Below are 26,760 nucleotides of genomic sequence, written 5' to 3' on the forward strand. Positions count from 1 at the left end.
ACCAGAAAAGATTATTACCAAACTAAAACATTTCCAGAAAGTGAAAAGGCTATTTTTTAAATTTAATTATCCTTGATTAATCTTAGGCTTACTCTTGTCTTCTCTTCTCCTGTGGTTCTTTGCTTGTTTGTTTTTAAGTAATATGTATACAATAAATAAAATATCCATATATAAAAGTTTATGAATGATTTATAACCAATTACAGATGGATTTTCTCAAGAACATGAGCAAATTATTCATAAAATTAAGATAATTTAGGAGAAAACATTAAAAGGTGAACTTGGCTCTTGTCTGCAAATTGCATAGACTTTTATGAAAGTTTCAAGGAATAAAACCAAAATAATGAACTTGGATATTTTGTAAAACTATGACAAATCCTGTCAAGACTTATGGGTTATAAGGAAGGAAACTGTATTATTAAATTCACAAAGAAGCAGAACGCTGAGCCCCAAGTTGTAAGTGAGAGCAGATGGAAGATAAGAAATCACTTGGTGAACATGACTATTTCAGGTCAGGGTGGAGGGAAATGAACTAGCGACCTCCCCCAATACATGGGGGTGGGAGAAACAGCTGTAGAGACAGAGAGGGAACAAAATGTATAAATACATTTTAAAATACTACAAACACAAAATGTACAAAATGAAGTTGGAATGACTTACAGATGAACAAATGAGAAGCTAAAATAAGATAAATAGAAATAACCATTGAATCTAAGGAACGTTTTCTAGGAAATAAAGATGGATTTCTAATGGTTTAGGGATAGGGTGGCAGCATCAAAGAACTTTAGGGTCAGCAGATCAGAGGGATCTCTGGAGTGAGAAGCTGCTTGATAAAGCCGCTTGTGTGGAGCTGCCATTTAATTCCCACATTGACCAATCTTATGACCAGTAGTGACATGGCACTCTGCTCACCGCTCTGGGAATCACAATCATCCAAATCAATAATTAATTTCTACCCTCCCAGAACTCTGCTATCCTAAAATGAAGACAAGGCTTAATTTCCAACTTACCGATGTATAAAGGGGAGTTTTCAGATTTGGCAAAATCTTCTATGTAGGAAATACCCAAGGGCATGATGGGAGTTTCACCAATTCCACGAATAAGATTTCCTACCATTACATATATCCACATTGAGGATTTAATTTCTTTCATGCACTCTGCATTAAAACAAGAGAAAACTGCATGAGCATTGTGACAGTTAAGTGTTACTGAGAGTAAATTCAAAATTTTCTAGAAGCCTTTCTCAGGTCACAAGCCCATGATAGCCATCCAGTGGCTTCTGATACTATGCTGCATAGCAGGCTTGCTTTTGGTACCAACCAGCTCCCAAATCATCACACAAAGGCTTATTATTAGTTATGAATGTGTGGTCTAGCCTAGGATCATTTCTGGTTAGTTCTCTTTAACTTATATTAACCTGTTTCTTTCTATCTACCTTTTGCCTTGGGGCTTCTTACCTTTCTTTCTGTATACTTTACTTTCCTGCTTCCTCCAGGATCTGGTTGACTGGCAGCTTCCTGGCTTCTGGCCCCAGGCATGTTCCTCTTTATCTCTCTTGTTCAAGTCTAGATTTTTCCTCCTACTTATTCTCTCTGCCCATCAACCACTCCTATCCATCTCCTGCCTAGCTACTGGCATTTCAGCTTTTTATTAGACTAATCAGGTGCCTTTTGCAGGCAAGGTGAAACAAATTCAACACATCTTTACATAATTAAACAAATACAGCACAGATAAATGTATAACTCTTTACATCATTAACAAAGGCAGCAGAAACAAATGTAGCACATCTTTTCCTAGTTAAAATAATGTTCCATAGCAATGCTCTCTAGAAATCAATGAGTCACCCTTACTACTTATTTTGAAAGAATACATAGCAATGGAGTGTAAATGCTATTCTAGAGACAATTCTCACTTGGGTTGGAGAGATGACTCTACAGATAGATATCTCTACCCAGTTCAGTGTTTAGTGATAACACGTTGCTTGTGAGAATTTACACCATAGAAACAGGCAAATTGTAAAACCTTGGACTTTTCCTCACCCCCAGGAGGCCAGTTTTCCATCAACCAGTGGTCCCGGTTTGTTAATGTGTGCACTGTCTCATTTCTCCATAACTTTTAAGAAGGAAAGCAAGCACACACGTGTGCATTCGTCTCTGACAACTCATTATGTGCTTACACAGCAAAGACAGAAGTTTGAATTCTCTACAGTTGCAATTATTCTCTAAAAGTTCAGGATTTTAACTGAATAGAAACTGTACTTTTCCTTAGATTTCATCATTTCCTTTCAATTAAATATTCTGGCAGTTGGAGTAGCAACTGATCAATGAAATAACAAAAACAAGGCCAGAACAAATTGAACTGCAAAAGCAGAAATCTTTGAACATTTGCATGCACCTCCCAAGTTTGTGCTAAGCTAAATGAACTTGCACTCCCTAGGGGAGCTTGACGTTGTGTTTGCAGAGAAGTGAAGGACAATGTACCCTGAAGTATGGACTGGTCGGTGGCTGCTGATAAGTGTCCTAAGCACAACTGGGTTCTGAGGTCTAAATCTTACCTATTCCCGGTTAAAGTAAAATCAGTTTCCCTCTCTAGGAATTCAGATTCTTATCTTTGATAAACATGATAATTTCTGTCTACAGATCATAGGGAGACTTTCAATCCTCTTCTAAGGCTGAATGGAAAATTCAAGTGCTTTCTTAGGACTCTATATGTGGGAGATTTTAACTTATACACCAAAATACAAGGAGCACAAGGAATGGATTTTCCAGGGTCAGTTCAAAAAGTGAGCATGGGCTAGCATAGAGGTCACTGTTCCACATTGCTTTGCTTAGAGGGTTTCTGTGACTCAGAGCTTCACAGATGGCTGTTCTTTGTCTCTCATGCTATTTTGATCTCCACAGACTCCCTGTGGAGTGACGGTCCAAGTCTTTGAGACTGCTGCAGATTCTGTGGCACGGATTTACCATAAAATGGAGATGTTCTGACCTGAGGTGATTCTGCTGAGACAGCCCCAGAATAAATGTCCAGGATATATATTGGGTCATTCAGAATATGTGACTTTTGTCAGAACACGGCCAAAAGAATGGTGTATGGTGTACTATAACCTGGGCAACTGTAAGAGAGGCTCCAGATAAGAAAGCAAAGATCCTTTTATCTCAAGTGCATTTCATTCCCTGGATTGTTCATAGACATTATTTCATGCCTCCTATGACAAACGATTACCTTCAATTTATAAGGCATATTTATTCCTGTTGGATGTCAGAACATAGCTGTAGAATCCAATCTGGTCAGTGTACCTAGAATCTGGATGTTGCCTTCTGCCTTGTTTCATGCTTTTCCAGATATAATCTATAATCTACAATATGTACCAGGCAACGGTGTTTAAATTGGTCTGTCCTGAGAAAGTCTTTGGAAAGGGAGGGTCTGTTAAGTATGTGCTTTCTGATGTTTATTTACATTTTTCTGTCATATTTTTCTGATCCCAAACAACCATTTTAGATCATTACTTTCATTGTTTCATTCATGTATTAAAGTACACTGTAACTGAAGTAAGGCCATCTCAGCATTAGACTGTAGTTCTTCCCATTCTTTCAGGTGCTCAGATACCAGACCTAGGTACAGCAGACAAAATTTGTACAGGTCCACTGAAAAGTCAACAACTTTAAAAATACTATTTAAAATGTATATGTAAATGTGTGTACCTTTATGAGCAGATGTACACCCTGTGTGTGCAAGTGCCCAAGAGGGCCAGAAGAGGGCACCAAATTCCCCAGAACTAAAATGACAGGAGCTTGTGAGCAACCTGATGTGAGTGCTGGGAACCAATCAGGCCCTCTGTGAGAACACTGTGGTGCTCTGAATAGAAATGCCCCACAGAGGCCCCAGTCTTTACTACTTAGTCTCCAGTTGGTAGTGCTATTTGGGGAGATGGAGGAAGACTGTTGCTGGAGAGGGCTTCAAGAGCTTAAGCCCTCATCCTACTTCCAATTCTCTGATTTATGCTTATAGTTGAGATGTGAGTACCTAGTTTTCTGCTCTTGTTTCCATTATCCCTGCTGTAATTAATTCCTTATCCCTCTGGAAGAGTGGGTCACCTGAAATAATCACTGAAGTATCAGATATTTATATTACAATTCATACCAGGAACAAAATTACAGTTATAAAATAGGGATGAAGGTGATTTTATGGTTCGGGTCACAACAACATGAGGAGCTGTATAAAGAGTCCCGGTATTAGGAGGAGTGAGAAGCATCTCTCTATAACCATAAGCATCACAGTGATGGGAAAGTTACTAATACAACATATGAAAGATAGGAGCCAGGACCACAGTCCATGAGCCCATAGGATGTAAGGGAGGGTACCACTGTCTGGTTGAAATGTAACGTAATTTTTGTGTTAAAGAGGGAAAAGGAGACTGAAAAACAAACTCCTGGGTAACCAAGGAATTCTGAGTTGTGACATGAGCACCTGCTTTCCGATGGTGCATTGGGTGCATAGTACAGATGTGGGAAAGCTTCTTTCTGGCTATATTTCCTATTTACATAATCACTGTGATGGATAGTTTTTGCCAACTTGACACAAATCTAGATATACCTGAGAAGAAGGAATTTCAACTGAGAAACTGCCTTCCTCAGATTGGCCTGTGGGAATAAATTTTATGAGGCATTTTCCTCTTAGTTACTGGTGAAAGATGGCATAGACCACTGTGGACAGTGCTAGTCTTGGGCAGGTTGGCCTATGTTGTATAAGAGATGTAGCCGAGCAAGCCACAATGAAAGATTCATGGTCCTCTCCAGGTTTCTGCCTTGGCTTCCCTCATGGTTGGGTACAATTTGTAAGCTAGATAACCTCTTTCCTAACTGGGTAGGTTTTAGTCCATGATTTATTACAGCAAAATTAAGCCAAATTAGACTAATAATAGAGATCTCATTATATGTCTAAATGCATCCTTCTACATTGTTTTCCCTTGAGGGACTAACTCTACAATGGTGCTGGAGTGGCTATCTTTGGCTTATTTTTAAATACTTGCTTTAAGAAACAAAGGAGTATTAATAAGTATATTCAAACTCGGGAGTCAGAGTATTCTATTTTATTAGACAACTCTGTTCTCTACAAAGGGAAACAAAGATTGTTCATTCATCTTAGGTGCCTACTAAACCCAGTATCACATTCAAAGCCCTACATAAAAGAGTGTTCTGTGACCCTGTGCCTGAGCAGAAAACAGCAAGAAACATTAGTACACCTGCTGGATCTGGTGTTGGCAGTAAGGTCTGGCTTCTGTTTCCCAAACACAAGAAGCTGTTTGAGGACAAGTTGCTTGAAGGTGAGATCGTTGTTTCATATTCGTATCTGTGTGGACACAGGAAACATTCACTGTGAGGACCTGAGTGCAATGAGAGCATCTGCAGATCATTGACTCCTGCTTCCCTGAATGCAGCATCCAGAGCCCATGCAGATATGTCTCCACAGCAGTCATTCTAACCTGGGTATGACAGCCTATGACTGTCACTCTAGCACGTAAGATGTGGAGATGTGAGAATGAGAAACTCAAGACCACTCTCAGCTCCACAGCAAGTCTGAGGACACTGTGTTTCATGAAAGCATATCTCAAAAAAAATGCAGAAAGAGAGTAAAAAAAACTGAATGCATAAAAGTAAGTTATCAATATCATCAAAAGAACTTAATAATCACCAAAAATGTGCCCCTTCTTTACAGTTAGTTCTCAAGTCTCTATGTGTGGGTGACATAGCTTTCAGATTCTCTAATGTCAACTCTCTGGGATTTTTAAAGAACAGTTTCCTAGAAATAATTGGAGTGGTATAGAAAACAAAAGAAAGAAAAATAAAGAGACTCACTAAAATAGGATTGAGAAGATAAAAGCTTTAGAGAGACACAAAACAACACAACAATAAAGACAGTTGCTCTGTGCTCTCTGAGCTATGTTTCCACCCTTCCTTTCTGAGAATTAAAACAATCATTGTCCTATGTGTTCATTAACTCCAGCAGATAAAAAGACATTAGGTCATGTTGTGTGCTAATTTAATTGTATCCTGATAAATAATGCTGGCTTAGAGTAAAAGGGTAGAACTATCCACTAGTTAACCATAGAAGTCTGGAGGTCTGTACAAAAAGAAACAGGAAGTGATAAGGTGATGCGGGGACAGGATCTCGGCCCTTTTGGATCAGAGGAACTGCAGAGGTAGGAAGTCACTGGTTCTGTTGGTTCTCTGATCATTCATGTTTTTACCCCAATATCTGACTCCTGGTTGCTATTAATTAGATTTACACTTCACCCGGCACCCAATATGTGGGCTCATAGTAAAAGAAAAAAATAATAAACAAAACAAAAGAGTTAAATTCAAAGATCTCTTTCTAGAGGAAAATAGGGAGCTAGGATATAGAAATGATAGGATAAAAGAATGTTTTTGAATCTACTTTAATCCAGAAAACACCTATTAATGTCAGACTACTTTACATTGGTTTGGATTTTAATTTATTGATACATATTTAAAGTTATTTCTGTTTCATTATTGGTATATTTCTACTCTTGTATAGGATATTGTGCTTATGCAGCTCATTTAAAAATGTAATATATAATTAAGAAATACAGAGTAGTAGTTATCTCTAATAGTCAAACTTACAGTCATGTTAGGTATTTTTTAAAAGTCATACTCAGGTATATTTAGATAGATGATCTTAAATCACTTCAAAGGCCTATAGATATGGCATTTAATATTTTTAATAACCTATGGCTTTTCATGACAATGAGTCACATCTGCTTCTGGCAGCACTAATTATTTTTTTTTTTGAAAACAAAAATTTCCGCTGCCTTCCAGCCTCCCATTTCCCTCCCGCTCTTCCCCCTCCTCTCTCTCTCCCCCGACTCCTCTCCCCCTCCCTCTCCAGTCTGAAGAGCAGTCAGGGTTCCCTGCCCTGTGGAAAGTTCAAGGTCCTCCCCCCTCCATCCAGGTCTAGGAAGGTGAGTATCCAAACTGGCTAGGCTCCCACAAAGCCAGAACATGAAGTAGGATCAAAACCCAGTGCCATTGTCCTTGGCTTCTCATCAGCCCTCATTGTCCGCCATGTTCAGAGAGTCCGGTTTTATCCCATTCTTTTTCAGTCATAATCCAGCTGGTCTTGGTGAGCTCCCAGGCAGCACTAATTTACTTCAGAGAAGATTATGGGCATCGAAGAAACTCCACATGGAGTTTGCTTTGTTTATAATACAAACAGGGCATGTGGGCAAAGAAACCACCCTTGCCTCAATTGCTGAGAGTTACTTTCCAAACTGGATCAACAAGACACAAAAGAAAGTGTCTATCAGACTTTGCCAAGATGATATAGAATGGTCTTTCAAAATTTCCTGCTTCTAAGAAAAGTCTGCCAGACATACTAGGCTGAGGGGCCAAAGATGGATAACCCAATATTACAGAAAAACTTGGGGTGACTGTCCAGGCAGTCTGCTGTCCCTGTCATTAGGTAACATTTCACCCTTCTGGGGTCTTTGATGGAGTTGAATACTAGATAATTATAGTTAGAACTTTATTTATTTATGACAAAAGATAAATTAGGTACAAAACTTTGGACTCACAATGATAAGATAGAAAATAGAGTATTTTTCTCTAATTTTGTCAAATACAAATAGACTGGATATTGTAACTGTAATTCTTACTTGATTATTACAAGGAGGGGCTACTTGTTCTTCCTGGCCTCCTGGCTAACTTAGACCAAAAATAATCACACAGAAACTGTATTAATTAAATCATTGCTTGGCCCATTAGCTCTAGCTTCTTATTGGCTAACTCTTACATATTAATTTAACCCATCTCCATTAATCTGTGTATCACCACATGGCTGTAGCTTGCCGGCTAAAGTTTTGGCATGGCTGACTCTGGTGTCTCCGTGGCTTCTCTCTGACTCTGCCTTCTTCATCCTAGCATTCAGTCAAGTTTTCTCCACCTACCTAAGTTCTGCCCTATCAACAGGCCAAGACAGTTTCTTTATTCATTAACCAATAAAAGCAACACATAGACAGAAGGACCTCCCACACCATTTCCCCTTTTCTCTTTAAACAAAAAGGAAGACTTTAACTTTAACATAGTAAAATTACATATAACACTTGTCAAGCAAGAATTACAGTTATAATATTTATATATACTTTATCTTTTATTATAACTAAGGAAAACTATAACTATAAAATCTTCAACTCCATCAAAGACTCCAGAAAGATATAATAGTACCTAAGTAAACAGGGAGAATGTTGTAAGCAACTTTCATAACTCTAGAAATGACAGAGACATCTCACTGCCTGGACAGTCACCCAAAGTTCTTCTGTTCCGTTGGGGCATCCACCTTCAGCCTACTGGCCCATAGTATCCAGCAGAAGGATTGTGACTTGTGACTCTACCTTTAAATAAAAAGCCATCTATTATTCTCAATTCTGAGCTAGTGTGGGATTTCTTTTAAGCATCCTTCTTCACTTGATAACTGTTTTGTTGTACACAATCTTTTTAAAGTTAACTTTAAACATAAAATTAAAACCTCTCTTTTTAATTAGGCAAAAAGGGAGAAATTCTATGGAAAAATATTCTTGTACACTGTAAAGATTTGTCACTCATATTGATTTTAAAAAACTCTAATGGGCCATTAGCAAGGCAGGAAGCATGGGTGGACAACCAAACTAAGGATGATGGGAAGGAGAATGGTGGAGAGAGGAGTCACCAGTCAAATGTAGAGGGAGCAGGAGATGAAGATGCCTTGTTAATAAAGGTTCCATCATGTGGCAGAGCATAGATAAGGAATATGGGTTAACTAACAAGAGTTGGCTAGCAATAAGCCTGAGCTTTCAGTCAAGCATTTGTAATTAACATAAGCCTCTGAGGGATTATTTGGGACCAGGCAGTCAGGACAAGAAAATTCTGCTTACAATATCATAACAAGAATTGACAGAATCCATTACCTGACAATGACTCTTGGGATCAAAAGTGCTAACACCAAAAATATCAAAAGTGCCTACAGTTGGGAGGCTGAAGCAGGAGAATCACCAAAAGTTTAAGGCCAGCCTGAGCTATATAGTACATCCCATGCCAGCCTGGGCTATATAGCAAGACTCTGTCTCAAAAAAGAATAGGAAAGAGCAACTGGAGATATCAATCAGTAATTAAGAGAATTTGTTGCATTGCTCTTGAGAATCCGGGTTCCTTTTTCCAGCACCTGCATGGTAGCTGACAACTATCTCTAACTCCATTTCTAGGGAATCAGACACATTTCTGATATCTGTGGGCACAAGATGCACACACGGTGCATAAGTATACATGTGAGTAAAACATTGACATACATAAAATTGATGAAAGATCTTAAAAACAAAAAGAAAGATAAACAAAAGAAATAATGAAAAAGAATAGGGGGAGACAGGAGGAAGAAGAAGATGGTGAAAGGAAGTCAAATTCAAGAATTAATGGAGGAGGGTCATATGTCTATTGGTTAATAATGAAACTGTTTGGCCTCTGATAGGACAGAAAATTAGGTAGATGGAGTAAACAGAACAGAATGCTGGGAGAAAGAAGTGGAATCAGGCAGTCACCATGATTCTCCCACTCCAGACAGACACAGGTTAAGATCTTTCCTGGTAAGCCAGCTCGTGGTGCTACACAGAACATTAGAAATGGGTTAGATCAATTTGTAAGAGCTAACCAATAAGAGGTTAAAACTAATGGGCCAAGCAGTGTTTATAAGAATACAGTTTCCATGTAATTATTTTGGGTAAAGCTAGTTGGGTGGTGGAAGGAGCCAGCTGCTCCTATTACTACAAAGAATGATAGAGAATTACAAGGAAATGGCACTGGGATGGTCCAGAGGTTTACATTCAGAGGCAGGCGGAGAACAGCAGACAACAGCAAAAGGCATGCCTGGGACAAAAGTGAAGTTTCTGACCCGTGTTGATGGCTGTTCACTCTGCCAGCCAGTGAGGGCCTTGTGAGATAATGAGAGACTCAGATGAAGTCCATCAAATGTTGCTAAATGAGCTAAGTTTTGAACCTGGATAAAAACTGAGTTCTATAACAAAGAATAGCATGATTCTATGGTAGAAAACATTATTTTGTATATCATTTGATATTAAGGTACTAAAAAGTAATAAGATACAAGCAAACAGAAGAAAGAAGTAAAAACTTTCCCCAAGAAAGCAGGAAAGGGAAAAGGGGATAATTACATAATTCACATTTACACTTTTCTATGTTATGATACAATAGTAAACATGAAAATGAAAATAAGTCTTGAATACAAGGGCTATACCTTGCTGACCCATGAATATGTCAAACTGTAGACCTCTTGTAACTGGAGTGTCTAAAAGTCAGCCCAAGCTTTGGCAGATTCAGAGAATCCATTCAGGTGTCCCAACTTCATGAAAGTGGTTTCTCAAATTTGCACTTCACCAATGGATTAGATGAGACTTAAAATGGACCCCAAAGTCACAAGATTCACAAATCATACCAGCCATGTGGAGACCATATCTTCTAATTTCCATATTAGCATTCTGTACTTTGGGGGAGCATTGCTCCTCCCAGAGAGAAAATTCTGAGCCTCATTTCCTGTAAGTGAAAGTTCAACCTAAAACATCATCAAAAACTGGGATACTCACCGGCCCATCAGGAAATGAGGTAGTGATATTATGAAACATCCTAGGCCCATAACCACACATCCAACACCAATCATGATAGGCCTGTGCAGTTTTGTTCCGAAATAACTCACAAATATAATCAACAAAAGGTTTCCTAGGAGAGGGGAAAGAGAATGTTGTTTCAGTAAAGTATTAACAGATCTTAGTCCATAGCCTCTCAAACATTTGTACTTTAGGGTTCATTGTTTAACAACCTCCTTAAGAATACAGGGATGGGTGTCTACAAGGTTTGTGTGTGGGAGCTCCTTCCGCCTCTTCAGCCAATAGCTTTTAAGATACCAGCCCACCTGGGTGTGGTCTCTTTGGCTTGAAAAAGCAGCCATAGCTGTGTGCTCTTTCTCTTGCTTCAGACTCCGCTTCTAGCTACCAGACTCTTTTCCTGGTAGTGCAGAATGCTGTTGTTTAGGATGGTGATCTGTAAGATTTTCCCTTTAAACAAATAATCCTTTTATTAATCATAATTCCAAACTGTGGGATTGTTTTGTGACTTACCCCTTTATATATATATATATATATATATATATATATATATATATATATATATATCATTTGTGACCCTGTAAGGTTCTCCTCCATTCTGTTTAATATTAAGTCCTCTATTAGGAATTATTCAGCCCTTGAAATGGATACACAAGGAGGTGTCAGCCTGCAAGTCATCCATGACCTCTCCTTTTATGGCTGCTCTATTTTGACTATTTAAAAACCTCTTTATGACTCAACATGGCCATAATGAACATCTGCTTCTATTGCTACATATTCCCTCAGACCAGATACTGTTAACACAGGGAAAGTCAGAGTGTTAAACCTCCAACTGGATCTTAGGATGAGATTACCAGAATCAAAAAATCAACATAAAAACTCATCTCTTTGGTTTAGGAGAAAGCTTTGGTTTAAAGAACCTCAGAGGGAAGCCCTATTCTGACAGGAAGGCCTTTGATAAACATGCTTAAGAAAAGAAAGTACAAGTGTGTCTTGGTGCCATACACCTGCCATCCCCGTCACAGTGTGGCTAAGACAAGATGACTGCAAGATCAAGATTGGCCTGTGCTACAGAGTGAGTTCAAGATCACCTTACTAAGAACTTCTTCAAAATAAAATATAAATAAAGGGTCTGGGAATAGGGTGGTAGAATGCTTGTCTAATGTGTCTAATGTGTGAGAGGCTCTAGGCTCAATCATAAGTATTATTCACAAAAAAAGAAGCAACATAAGTAAGATTTCCTCAAACCGTATATTTTTAGTTTGATGTAGACTATTTACCCTGCTCATATAATAGATAAAGAAAAAATCAGAAAATTCAAACACCCTTCTTTCGTGTCTTTGTAAATCTCTAAGTGATCTCAAATACTTAAAAGATAATGAAGACTTTGCTTTCAATTTGTCCAAAGTCCCTGTCATTGAGGTCATCATTCAGAAGCTCTCTGGGCTTCTTTGTAGTCTTTGTACCACTATGCACACACTGGCTCTTATCTGAAATCTCTATTGTTTGAAATGAAAAGTATTTCCTCCTCACACTAGGTTTAGATTGCATTTTATGTTGTCTTGGTGGGCCTCAAATAATTGGAGGGAAGTTGTGGGGAAATGTAAGGTGTCGTTCAGGCTAGGGGAAAGATGCTTGCAAAACTAGGTGGGGAAATGCCCACCAAATGCTGCATTCATTGGCCAATGTGAATTCCTTCCTCTCACAATTATTTCTACTTAAGACTTCCCCCAAGTCATCTATCACATCTATTGCTGGTGGAGGAGTTAATATTTTCTAATTTAAACAAGACTTTTTGAACATAGTTGAACAGATACTTTTGTCATTTGATGGGGCTCTCTTGGGTATATTCCCAATAGTGGTATTACTGGATCTTGGGGTAGGTTGATCCCAAATTTCCTGAGAAATCGCCACACTGATTTCCAAAGTGGTTGCACAAGTTTGCATTCCCACCAGCAATGAATGAGTGTGCCCCTTTCTCCACAACCTCTCCAGCAAAGGCTATCATTGCTGTTTTTGATTTTAGCCATTCTGACAGGTGTAAGATGGTATCTCAAAGTTGTTTTAATTTGCATTTCCCTTATCACTAAGGAGGTTGAGCATGACCTTAAGTGTCTTTTGGCCATTTGAATTTCTTCTGTTGAGAATTCTCTGTTCAGATCAGTGCCCCATTTTTTTATTGGGTTCATTAGCATTTTAAAGTCTAGTTTCTTGAGTTCTTTATATATTTTGGAGATCAGACCTTTGTCTGTTGCAGGGTTGGTGACAAGACTTTTTAACTTTTAGTCTAAAAGCCACAGAGTTCACAGAAATTAGTTTTCCATAAAATCAAGTTTTTTGTGAACTGGGAGAAAATTGTTTTCAATAATCATTAACTGGCATTAACATTTCTGTTCATTGCGTTTGTGTAACAACTGGCTTCCTTTTTACCTATATAATTTCATTTTGTGCGATTAAAATATCCTAAAATAGGTGGTATTGGGTTTTCAATAGGAGTCCTTAACATAGAAAAATCATGATTCTCTTCCAACTCCATACTGGCTTTCTGCCACATAAGGGATAGAAGACATACTCCAGAGCAACCCATAGTCTCTGCCCATTTTTCATCCCTGCACACTTTTCCAGGTTCATGTTCTAACAACTTCCACCTTCTCATAATATAGGGCTGACTTGATCCCCACACAAGCTATTTGATGATTCACCCTCTGTACACATCTCCCCTTCACATTTACCTGTCCATTTCTCCTCCTGGATCACCTTTACCCCTTTAAGAGACTGTCTTCCTTAGAACAATGTGTTCCATAGAACCTTGGAAAAACAACAAACTGCTCTTGTTGCATCTAACACACTAGAGCATGATTGAATCTGTGAAAAGCTTACGTAAGGCATTCATCCTGACTACTGTGAAGGCCAAGAACACAGGTGGAAGACTTTAAGAAGCTTGATCCTGATAGAAAAGATATGTGTTAGCTACTTCACAGTTCCTACTTTCTTTGATGTTTTGATTTAAAACCTTAAAAATAATTTCACCTTAAAGGAAGTAAAAACTAAGAACAAAAAATTCCTGGTCACTTTGTTTATAGAGGACATCTTTCCGTCCTTCACCCTTTGCATTCTCATATCTGAGTTCATCACCAAAAGAGGGCCTAAAGTTCATTCATTCTTCATAGGAAGTGTGTCCGACAAAACTCAAACACAGGAAAGCATCCTAATCTTCCTCAAGGTCTAGGAATGGAAAGCTGGCAACCTCAGAGACACAGCAGGGTACAAGAAGCTTTTGCTCTCTCCTTCAGAACACCAGTTCCTCCAGGCTCCCACAGCAACCTCTAAAATGCCAAAGAAAAGCCTTTAGCTTTTCTTTGAATTATGAAGTGGTAGAATTAGATATTAATACTCTAAATTTTCTGCTACTTGTCAGAAAAGAGGGACCATGTCAGGGTACGTGGCAATAATAAAATGTCATCACAAGAATATTTAAATAAGTGGTTCCTTCACACCCAAACCAGGTTTTTTAATCACAACGGGAAGCATTTATTTCAGTCAGATGAAATAGCTAATGCAGGAAATAAGAAGAGAATATCAATATATAATAATAAGTAAGTGTAAAAATAACTCACCAATCTCAAAGCTCCCATTGATCAGTCCAACTATAGCTGTGGGAATGTCAAATTGTCTTTCTATTTGTGTGAGCATAGAATTCATATAAGTTCCTGATAGTGATTTGGTTATATATGCGCATGATGTTGCCAACAGAAACATCTATGAAGAAACACATTTAAGAAAAAGTCAGAACCTTGTATTCTGATTCTATGTCTGCCATCTACTTGCAAAACAGCATCTACCATGAAGTGGGGATTATATCAACATTAACAAACCTTGAAAATGGAAAAAAACTATAAAGTGTAATCTCTACTCTGTCATGCTGTCCTAACTCTGGAAATATGGGTGGGATTCGAATAGTTGGTTAGTAGTGGTGGGTCCTGTAGATGGATATGGCCTAGCTCTTGTATCAGTGTATCTTATTCATACAGAAAGACATGGAGTTATTCTGTGTAAGACATGGCTATTGATGGGTCTTCAGCATTATACTGTTATCTACAGAGCAAGTGTTATCCTTAAGAAATAGAACACAGAACTGCACCACAGCATTGCTTCTGAAGCAAATCTATGTTCTCTCCAAAGGAATGACAGGTCTCTGGGTATCTTTGACCAGTTCAAGCCTTTGTCCACTTTGTTGACATTCCTGAGAAAAGTAAGCTACGTTCTCACTACTGGAATCAATAGTTACAGTAAAGTGACCTGTCTTATTTTTCTTTCTGAGTCAATATGTCCAATAGCTCTTTATCTCAGTAGTCCACGTGGTGTTTGTAACATGTACACCCAGGACAGAACATTTTGGGGTCCCTCGTGTGCAGGATAAAATATGGCTATATACCAATAAGACTCCTCACCACCTGCCTATGACTAATAACCTTGAATTGAATGATGTAGTGAATGCATTACTGTTTCCCTTAACTTATCTTCCTGCAGTAGGTTGATGGCAAATGTCACCATCCCAGCTTCTGAAACTTCTGTACAATCACATCTAAACTAATAGGCAAATCATCCTGTGTTAGGTTAGGGTACACTGCTTCTAAAGTTATTGCCACTAGTACCAATTAATTTGGATAAACTGAAGCAAAATATAAGCAAAACAAAGAACTGGGAAATGTGAACACCAAGTTCAGTACATACAGCTCAAAAATGCTGTACGACTTTAAGATAATGCAATTCCACCTCTAGAAGTGTGTCTTCTAACTCTAAATAGGTATTGGCACAGACGTTTCCCCTTCCCACTGCAAATCTTTGAGAGGATGTGATTGATACGTGATTACTTTCTCGTGAGTTTCATAATTCAGGTCCTGTATTTTAAAGCAAGGTCTACAAAATTAAAAAGAAAATAATCAGGTTTGGGATTTCATTTGATTTAAGATTTAAAGAGGAAAACTAAGCAGGTAGTGAACAAATTGCTCTTTCTCTAAAGAACTCGGTTGTGGACAGAAAGTAAAAGAAATCAGTGTCCACGTGGCTCTAGTCTACTGGTACATATGTCTGTATTTACAAAGCCAATCCTGCTGACTGTTCACCTCAGCACACTAGAGTCTGAAGCAAACACTTCTAGAGCATCCTTTCCTTCCTCCTAATGGAATTCTTTTTTGTATTCTCTTTCATTTCTTTGTGTAAGTGTGTATATGCTTATGAGGGATGAGTTTATGTATGTATATGCACATGAGAAGACAGAAGAAAACTGTAGGTGCGCTTCCTCAATCTTTGTAAATACTTTTAGTAACGGGGACTCTCACCTGTGTGGAATTCACCCAGGTGGCAAGGCTGGGTATCAGTGAGCACCCACGTATCTGCTGTCGCCATGCCCAGTTTATATGTCGGCTTGGGGAATGAACTCAGGTTCTTAGGCAAGCACTTTACTGATTGAGATATCTCCCCACCCCCTTGAGATATTTTCCTTTGTTTTCATTAAGAAACTTTATTGACTAAGTCACTGCTTGGTGATTTTCTATATACATGGTCCATTTTGATGATTACTTTTCTACTCTCTTCGCCCTCTCCACCAACACCTTCATTACTTGTAGTCCTTTGCTAGGCTCATGAGTTTTGGGTTGTTGGTTTTTTTTTTTTTTTTTGTTCCATATATATTAACTAGGGTCATCTGTGGAGCCACTGGGTTAGAACTAACCACTGGAATCTAATAAGGTCACCAGTGTGTAAATGATCAAAGTCCATGAAGGTCATGATTTACCCTGGCTAGGAACACCTTTGTTAATGATTATATTTCTAACTTTAGGAAGCAGAGCTTCCAATTTGTCACTATAGAATATTTGGCTACCCTAGCATTTAAGATAGCTCTAAATACAGAGAAAACTATTTTTAAACAATTACCTCTAAATTTTGTGCTGTAAAGTCATGATTTAAATTTTTTTCATAACCTTCTCACCAATACCTACTGTAGTTAATCTCCAAAGTAACAGTGGTAGTTTTTTTTTTTTAAATAGGAATAATCTCCCGGCCTCCAGGGAGTGGCATTATCAAGAGGTTTAGCATTGTTGGAGAAAGTGTGTCAATGGGGATGGGATTTGAGGTTTCAAACAATCAAGCCGGGCTTAGTATCACTTACTTCCTGCAAAGTACTTATAACACTGAGGTAAAAACACTTTATCACCACAGAATCTTCATCAGTTGACGGATCGAAATAGAGACAGAGACCCACATTGGAGCACTGGACTGAACTCCCAAGGTCCACTTGAAGAGCAGAAAGAGGGAGAAGATGAGCAAGGAAGTCAGGACCGCGAGGGGTTTGTCCACCCACTGAGATGGTGGGATTGAGCGAGCATGTGATCAAACCAGACTCTCTGAATGTGGCTGACAATGGGGGCTGACTGAAAAGCCAATGATAATGGCACTGGGTTTTGATTCTACTGCATGTACTGGCTTTTTGGGACCCTAGTCTATTTGGATGCACACCTTCCTAGACCTGGATGGAGCGGGAAGCACCTTGGACTTCCCACAGGGCAGGGTACCCTGCCCTCTCTTAGGACTGGAACCGGGGAGGAGTGGCAGGGAAATGGGAGGAGGTGGAAATTTTGAATGGTATTATTTATAAAGCAAAATAAAATGTTGAATTTAAAAAAAAATCACTTTCCAGGGCTGAGTCTGAGGCCCCCTGTCTTTTACATTAGTGTATGGCACCCACCACATGTGAATACGGTAAATCCCTGTGATAGGATGACTTAGGCCAGTGCTCAGATTCCCTGCATTAATGCACGTTCACATTTGGTGATGCAAAGATGCTTTTAAAACTATGAGAATGACAATTTGTCTCCAAAATATTGAAAATCATCAGCTAACAAGCTACACTTTTTATATTACAAAACAAGGATTGTAGTATTGCCAAAGCTTACAGAAAACATTTGTCCGGCTAGGTCATGAAGTCATCTTTGCATATCAATTAGCAGAGCACTTGTGACCCCTGACTTTCTGTCAAGGACCCTGGAGGACTGAGCTCTGGGGTTCTGACCTCTGAACTCAGACTAAAATCCACAACTTAATGCAAACCTAAATATTTGAAACACCATCTTCCTTTAACATCCTCTAAAGCATCCTGGATGGATCATCCTGGTCAGACATCCCTAATTATAAAACCAACTTCTTTAAGGCAAGAAATTAACAACAAATTAGGTAAAATGGCTTTTCTGCTGGAAAACTTCATGTAAGCTGAGCAATGAAGCAATGTTACATGGACTATCAAAGCTTACATGCATATGTACATACATGCATCCAAACACACCATACCTTGATCTTGGAAAAGCATCTTGCCCCATGAGCTGCAATCCTTTTCCCAGGTTTGGCCATGCTGTTCTTCTGATGGTTTCCAGATGCTTATGCCTTGAACATCTTACTGCTGTCTTTCCAAGGTAACAGGGAGTTGTTAAATTATTTACTGAATCATAACAAGTCATTCTTTTTTATTCATTTCTGAGGCTGAATTGTTTTTCCTTCTGTTTTCTCTCTTACATTACAACCCGACTGCAGTTTCTCCTCCCTCTGCCCACCTCCCCGGTCCCCCAGATCTCTGTCTTTTCTATTTCCCTTAAGAAAAAAAAAAGCTGCCATTTCAGGGATATAAACTAAATGAGGCATAATAAACTAAAAAAAAAAAAAAAACTAGACACAAGCCCACATATCAATATTAGACAAGACAGCCCAGTAGTAGGATAGTTGTTAAATTATTAAAATATTAAAACAGACAGTTTTTTTATGTAGGTGGGTCTTCTGTCAGTGTGTTGTTTTTATTGGCTAATAAAGAGACTGCCTTGGCCCTTTGATAAGACAGAAAATTAGGTAGGTGGAGTAAACAGAACAGGATGCTGGGTAGAAGGCAGTGATGCAGTCACCATGATTCTCTGACCCAAGACAGATGTAGGCTAGAATCCTTCCCGGTAAGCCACCACCTCGTGGTGCTACATACATTAATAGAAATGGGTTAATCAGGATATGAGAGTTAGCCAAGAAGAGGCTAGAGCTAATGGGCCAGACAGTGTTTAAAAGAATACAATTTGTGTGTTGTTATTTTAGGTGTAAAGCTAGCCATATGGGAGCTGGGCAGGACAAAAAGCAGGCCTGCTAGCTCCTATCACTACACTTTTTAACTATACTGAACTGTAACAAGGCCTCTCTTAGGGCTGGTGGGTCTTACTCAAGGCTTCTACTTCTATGATAAAATACCAGGACTGAAAGCAATTCAGAGGATAAAGAGTTTATTTTAGCTCACAGTTCTTTTTATATCATGCTTCATTGCTGATGGAAGTCAGGGCAGAAACCCATGGCAGCAACCTGGATGCAGGAGCAGATGTGGAGACCTTGAAACTGCTTCCTGCTTTGCTCCACGTGGTTTGCACTGCCTGCTTTTTTAGACAACCCAGGAAGGGTCTACCCACAGTGATCTGGGCCCTTCAATAGCAGGCATTAATCAAGAAACTGCACCACAGGCTAGACCATCAGTCAATTTCCTTGGGACATTTTCTCGGTTGATGTTCCCTCTCCCCAAATGATTGTAGCCTGTGTCAAGTTGATACAAAACTGTTTAGGACAGCTGTGGAGGTGGTTCAGTAGGTAGCATGTTTGATTCCTAAGTTTGTGATATACAGTTTGGATACTTAGCAACCAAGTAAAACTTTGGACTTCTCTGCACCTGCTTGTAACCCAAAACTGGGAGGACCCAGACAACAGTGTGCTGACCCAGTACGCTAACCAAATGAACAACTGACAAGTTCAGTAAAGAGACTTTATTATAAAACCTAAGGTGGAACATTCCAATGGAAGACATTCAGTATTGACTCATGGACTCCATAATATGCACACAGTGTTTGTGCACCTGTACCTGCACACATAACATTGTATATACACAAATACATACACACAACTACTTGAATAGGAATAATTTAACCAGTACCTTGAATATTATAAAATTATCTAGGAAGTATTTTACTCTGACTGATCTTGAAAATACGGCCTTAAGAGAAGGTTTGTTTTGTTTTATTTCTATTGAAAAGCCCAATGCAAATAACTATACTGCATCTTTGATGATAGGAAAGATAGTCTCAGAGCCTATTAGGCTCCAACCTTAGGTTAAGGACAGTGTGATTAAAATAAAGCTTTCTTCTTCTTCTTCTTCTTCTTCTTCTTCTTCTTCTTCTTCTTCTTCTTCTTCTTCTTCTTCTTCTTCTTCTTCTTCCTCTTCCTCTTCCTCTTCCTCTTCTCCTCCTCCTCCTCCTTCTTCTTCTTCTTTTTTTTCTTTTGTTTATCAAGACAGGGTTTTCTCTAGATCCCTGCCATTGCAGTGGTCATGGTCCTAGACATTACCCTAGGTAGCAGCTTATGCCCATATGTCTCTGTGGCTCCAGATGGCAGCACTGGCCAACTAGATCAGTATGATCCCAACAGCAGCACAGTCCTTGGACACCAGCATGGTCTGAGGTGGCTGACTAGACCCCAGTCATCTTCACAGCTCTCATTAGTAACAGGAGCCCTGGACATCAACTCAGACCCTGGTTACTATAGAGCCATGGACTAAGACATGGACTTCGGCAGCAGCCCTGGTCTAGATAACATTATGGTCCAAGGCGCAGGCCGTACAGATCGGCATGTCTCTGGTGGCAGCACAGCTGTGGGACACCCTCATGACTCCCAGTTTAATTTCTGAAATTAAGATGATTCTGCTAATCAAAAAAGCACCATGAATTAATGGGCAAATGTTTTCTTTAGTGGACCATAAAACAGGAGGCATCTCAGAGTGGGTTACTGCAATCTGGCTGGATATTTTCCATTCATCTGTACTGTAAATGCAAAAGTTTTAAAAAAATGGAATATACTTAAAAACACCTCCTCAGTCACTTCCTCTCCACCACCCACCTGAGGACTTGCTTCATACAGAACACAGCCGTATTCTGGAATGAAAAAATTAAATATCAATAACTAACTATGCTACCAACCGATTATTAAAATCTTGCATGCTTCAGACCTCACAGCTGAGTAATCTATGAGCCAATGTGAGTTAAGGGTCGCTTGGAACTGATTGATTGCAGAGGCACCACATACCAAAACCTCCAGTGTAGCCAAAGCAGCTCTCAGAGGGAAATTCATATTCCTAAGTGTTTGTATATGAAACAAACAAAAAATAGTGATAGGTCATATCTGCACTGAACTTGAGAGATCAAAGAACAAAATAGAAAAAAAAAACCTAAAAAATTATATATTTAAAGGGCAGGAGCTAGGAAGACGCCTCAGCTGTCGAGAAGAGTTGACGATCTTTCAGAGGGCCAGAGTTCAGTTCCCGTCCCCCATGTCAGTCAGCCCATAACTGCTTAGAACTCCAGTTCCGGGAAATATGATGTCCTTTTCTGTCCTCCATGGGCACCCAAAGCACATGTGTACACACACATGCAGACACGTGTGTGTGCACATAAATAAATAACAAAATAAGTCTTTCAAGCGAGCCACACAAAAATTATGAGACAAAAATGGTGTGGAGAGCAAGGTAGCTTTTAGTTGAATATAGCAGATATGACGGGAAACAGGCATGGATCCTCAGGGCTGTGTTCTTGCTGGAGAGGTTCCCTGGGAAGACCTGCCAAACCTAGCGCTGTCACCCACCGGCTGGGCTGGGGTGAGGTCACTAACACAGCGGACTGGGAGAGCAGTGCATGCTGGGAGCACCCCTGCCCTTCTCGATTTCCTTTCTCACGGGGAATGTTATGAAATATTGTAGTTTATATTTCATCTCTTTTCACCCCCAGCTAGAATTTGTCCATTTACTCTGAGCCCCTGGAGTGGTGAAGCGGTGGAACCCTAAAGCAGTTTCTGGCCACTGTCTTGTTAGGATTTGCTTGCCTTAGGGCTGGAGGGTCAGAAGTTAGGGCTCCCTGCATGCTAGGCCTGGGCTCTCCAGCTAAGTCTCAGCTCTTGTGCTGTTTTAGCTGCACTTTTCCTAGTCTCTTGTTTCTTGGTCCCTCCCTTCCCTATTTTGACATATTAAGCTTTTAGGTGTCCTAATATCAGATAATCAAGCGCGTGTGAGTTGTGTGTTTTTTAAGCCCAGCCTCTGAGTCAGAGCCTGGGAGAGAAGTGTGTGCCGCAAGTACGCGGGCCTTGGAGAAAGGCCGGTGTACCCATTCACACCCGCTCCTGGGTGGCCCAGGCTAAGCCAGAGGGCTGAGACTCCGGGGTGATCACTGATCGGCCATGAAAGAGAGCTAATTCCATGGGATGCGCAATTTACAGAGGTTCAAAAGCAGGATCAGTGGGAAGAAACTTCAAAAGAAAGAAGGAAAGGGGAAAAGGGAGAGATTAACAGTGTGGGAAATGGAATCAGAAGTGGAGGGAGCCTGAGATCCCCTTCCCCCAACACTGAGCTAACTGACTGATATTTAATCACAAACTCATTAGGCTAGGCAATGACAGAATGGGAGGTCCTCGGCCCAACTCAGACTATGCAATTTACAGTTAGTGTAGCACACTGCACCTTGTCCTGGGCTCTCAGATCATTTTCGCTCTTATTCAAAAGCTAGTGAGATGGCTCAGTGGGTAAAGGTGTTTGCCACCGAGTCTGATGGCCAGATTTCCATCCCCAGAGCCATCCCAGTAGAAGGAAAGAACCAGCTCCCCAAAGTTGCCTTCCACCTCCACACACATAGACACGTTTGTGCATGTGAGCACATGCACACCACACATCCACAAACACACACCACACACATGCCACATTACACACACCACACACATACTACACATACACACACCACACATGCCACATTAGATACATCACATACACTACACACGCCACACTATACACACCACACACACACCACATGCCACATTACACACACCATACACATACTACACATACACACACCACACTACACACACCACACACCACACATGCCACAATATATACATCACACACATACACACACTACACACATCACACTATACACCACACACACACACACACACGTGTAATTTTTTAAATTGTAAAACAGATCTTATCTGGGACTGGTACAAATCACATCATCCTATTCCTCCAGAGCAAGCAAATATTTCCTTTCTCCTCTATAGAACAGCCAGCTATTCTATAGCTATCAGCTATGAGCCAGGTCTCGCAGGGGTAAACAAACACCTTTCGGGGAACAACTAACTGTCTCACCACATGCACCAGGCCACCAAGGAACCCCAGAAGTCGAGTTTGTTTCTCCCTCCCCAAGTGCCACAGCAGCAGGACCCCAGCCAGCATTCCTTTGCCTTCCCCATAGCTGCTGAAGCAGATGTTCATTTACTCAGTGCCCAGAGCGATGAGCTTTATGTTTTATTCCGTTTCTTCCAAGATTAAAAAGCACTTGGATAAGTGACAACCAGAATATTTCCTAGGATCTTTTAAACACAGCCCAACACCAGGAAAGTGGCTTCGCTGTCCCATCCAGGAAGCTTGAAAGCAGTCCCCATCTTACCGTATCTCCCAAATTCTCAGACTTAGAAAAGGCACCGCAACACTTGAAGTTCTTAAGACCATCATAGAAGGTCCAAGCCCAACCTAAATATATGCCAGTGTATCTTTAAGAGGAAGACATGGTGGCCGCCAAGTTTTTAGAGTGAGTTTGGTTTCCCCCAGATACCATGCATGGTGAGCTCCTGAATTCCACACTTGCCCACTATCCCACCTGGACCTTTGGTAATGGTTCAATCTTCCCGCAGGAATGCCCTCCTCTCTTCCCACCCACCCAGTGTCACTGTGTCTTCAAGGCCAGGCAGGGGCTGTCTGAACACGCTGCAGATGCTGCCCTGTCCTAGCTAATGTCATACCCTCACTCTGTGAGCGCTGGCTCTGTGTATCTCATCCCCTAGCCAAACTGCCTGCAACCTGTGTTTCCCTCTGAGACGGCCCTTGTCCACGACCCTGTCTTCCTAGCAGGGCTAGGATTTGTTTCGGGACAGGAATAGATAGGTAGATAGCTAGCTAGCTAGCTAGATGATAGATAGATAGATAGATAGATAGATAGATAGATAGATAGATAGATAGACCGACCAAACTATAGTTTACATATCGGCATGGTTTCTGAGTACTTAGAAAGCCAGACTTCCTCCAGAATATTGTCACTATTCTGACTAGTTCCTGTGCTTACTTAGAAACTGCTGGAATTTAAAGACAGTGTTTGAATGTCCTCAGTAAGGACAACAGAGATGTCATTGTCATTTGATTCTTACAAACTCCGTCCATTGGGGAAGCAGGTGGTGGGAATCGCCTGGTGGAAATCACACGAGGAGAGATCTGCTCGTGGGTTTCAGGGGTTTCTGGTAGCTGTATTCTAGAGGGAGTCTCGGCTTCCAAAGCCCGTAGCTTGCAGGCCATTCAGTTCGTTCAGATGTGGGAGTTCTCTTACGTTCCCCACAGGAACAGCCCCCTGCTTCCCGACCTGTTTTTTAAGGAATCCCACAAAGGCCGAGGGAGCTCACACCCAGGGATTTTCTGTACTAGGGGTTTTCTGTACTAGGCTGAGGGACTCACGCCCAGGGGTTTTCTGTACTAGGCTGAGGGGGCTCACACCCAGGGGTTTTCTGTACTAGGCTGAGGGGCTCACGCCCAGGGGTCTTCCTGCACTGCCCACGTTTCCCGGTGATGACTGTATCATCTCCAGTGCTGTCAGTCTCATTGCCATCATTGCCTCTCCAGTGGCAGGAATGAATCTGTGTGTTTAGCTATGTCGCCCTCACTAGTGTTTGGTCAGCCTCGGCAGGGCTTAGGTTTACCATTAGAAAATCCCCTTTAGTTGTAATTTCATGTTCGCTAGGGTGGCAAGCTAGGGATTTGGGTTTCTCAAATATGCAACCAGGGACTCCCCCACAACACACACACACACACACACACACACACACGGTAGGGCCATTCAAGTTAGCATGAAGTTGTTCACAGAAATCAGGCTCATGCCCCTGAGCCAAGCCCAGGTGCAGAGCATGGAAGCGAGGAGAGAAAAGGAAAGCAAGCCATGGGCTCTTGCAGACTTGTCTCCGGTGATCAGTCAGGCCTGGGAAGGAATGGTTGTCTCGGCTATGTTTGCAGAGAAGACAGAGGGGCTGGATGACCTGCCACATCCCCCATGTTTATTTGAGGGAATGGTAGGATGACGTCACCTGTCAGTGTCCGCAGTCAAGCTCTGCGGTGAGGCTGGTACAGCTGTCCCTGCAAAAGTCTGAGGCAGCGCCGGGCGATGGTGGCGCACGCCTTTAATCCCAGCACTCGGGAGGCAGAGACAGGCGGATCTCTGTGAGTTCGAGACCAGCCTGGTCTACAGAGCTTGTTCCAGGACAGGCTCCAAAGCCACAGAGAAACCCTGTCTCGAAAAACCAAAAAAAAAAAAAAGAAAAAAAAAAAAAAGTCTGAGGCAGGGGTGCAGCTTCCGGAGATGCTGTGACGAACATTAACCTGCCATGTTCTCATTTCTTCCTAGCTAGCCAATAGTGAGGGTGGCCACCTTGAGTCATTCCTTTTGACGAATCCTTCCATTTAAAACACTACACTTTGCTTAAAAGTAGAAAAGTGACGAAATCAGATGTGTGCTCTGGATGCATAAAGCCAGTGAATGCAGCAGCAGCGGGGGGGGGGGGGGGCATGAAGAGAGCCCCTGTAAGACATGGAAAATGCTCAGATAGAGTTAAGGAAAGCACAGGCACCCAGAGTTTGCCATGGACACCCACTGCTCTGTCTTCCCTGCCCAGCTACATGGTTTGTGATTGCAAAAACTATGTCCACCTTTGTGTCTGTGACGTGCTTTGAGAAGGCACATAGTAGGTGCTCATCCGTGTTGGGTATGACAGACATGTGCCTCACTGAAAATCACTTGCCCAAGCAATGAAAGTTAGAAAGGGTATTCTGGGGAGAAACGTGAAGCGGACACAGTCCCAAGTGCCACTGAGCACCGAGTCAGAAGGGAGCTGGGAGACTGTGGAGAAATGAGAAAGGGCTCGGGAGGGGCACCCTGAACCATGCCCTCAGAATGTTCAGGGTGGGTCTCAAGGAGTTGACAGGTTCCCTGAGGCTTTAACAAAAAACTTGTAAGGCTCCAAAACCACAGAGAAACCCTGTCTCAAAAAACCAAAAAAAAAAAAAAAACAAAAACAAAAACAAAAAAAACTTCTGAGCTTGTTTGTACACGTGGCTGTCCTTTTCTGAAGAAAGGGGTGTGTCATTCTCACCATCTTCTCCAACATTAGGAACATTTGTAAGCACTGGCAGGCGGATAACGAGGAACAGGTTAGGTGTGAGGGTGCTGAGTAGAGAGTGGGACCCCAAAATCCTGGGGTTACACCGTACCTGTATGGAAGAGTACTTGGAGATTCTAAACCTCACCTGGCAGTGGATGGGGCCGAGGTGGGTTGAATTAGGGTGTGGGTCAGAGGGCAGGGTACACTGACTAAGGGTATGGCAGTAGGGGAGAAAGAAGGGTAGGAAAAGGAAATTCACCTCACTTCAGGGCTCCAGCCATGGTTGGCAGAAATGGAGAGCAAGCAGGTGTGAGGGAGAAATGCAGGCTCAGCCTGGACCCCTGTGCTTATGATGTCAGTGGGAAGGAAAACTAGGCTCAAGATAAAGACGTGTGTGTCTGTATGGAGAAGAGAGTTTGAGTCAGGAAGTAAAATGAGCCCCTTCTGGAGAGGGCTAGAAAGAAAGCAACAGACCAAGGATGGGTCCAGGAGCCACACAGCACGATAACCAGACTTCACGCAAACCTGAGGCCACCAAATGAAGACGTAGGACTAGCTGAGCTAATAGCTAAGGAAATGAAAGTTTTCTAATAGTGGGGAAGGATGGCTCCACAGGGCATCCCGGCTTTTCCATGCCAGCCGAAGCCTGTGAAGAAGCTGGGAAGGAATGGTCAGAGGTGGAAGAAGGGGCGGGGCAGGTGGGGCTGCCCAGCACAGGTGCAGAGGGCTAGAGTTTCAGCGAGGTGAGGGGACAGGTTTGGCAGCTGAGCCAGAAATACCGCGAGAAGACGCAAGTTCCAG

At 41.2% G+C, this 26,760-nt stretch overlaps 1 protein-coding gene across 3 annotated transcripts in view; it reads right to left on the bottom strand.

The window, feature by feature from the left end:
* LOC130874467 (solute carrier organic anion transporter family member 1A5-like) overlaps window positions 1–18,063 on the bottom strand; it is a 53,753-nt gene extending 35,690 nt beyond the window's left edge. The window contains exons 1-5 of one of the 3 annotated variants that reach the window (XM_057769840.1): window positions 18,004–18,063; window positions 14,274–14,415; window positions 10,639–10,771; window positions 5,242–5,348; window positions 1,010–1,156 (exon numbers count right to left, since the gene is read on the bottom strand). In XM_057769840.1, the coding sequence (XP_057625823.1) occupies window positions 1,010–1,156; window positions 5,242–5,348; window positions 10,639–10,771; window positions 14,274–14,415; window positions 18,004–18,063 (589 nt within the window). Of the gene's footprint in view, window positions 1–1,009; window positions 1,157–5,241; window positions 5,349–10,638; window positions 10,772–14,273; window positions 14,416–18,003 lie in introns of those variants that run through there. The other 2 variants (XM_057769848.1, XM_057769855.1) reach the window with 2 other exon arrangements.
* Between the last annotated feature and the right edge of the window lie 8,697 nt (window positions 18,064–26,760).

Source organism: Chionomys nivalis, chromosome 1 (assembly GCF_950005125.1).
Source record: "Chionomys nivalis chromosome 1, mChiNiv1.1, whole genome shotgun sequence".
NCBI classification, from domain to species: domain Eukaryota; kingdom Metazoa; phylum Chordata; class Mammalia; order Rodentia; family Cricetidae; genus Chionomys; species Chionomys nivalis.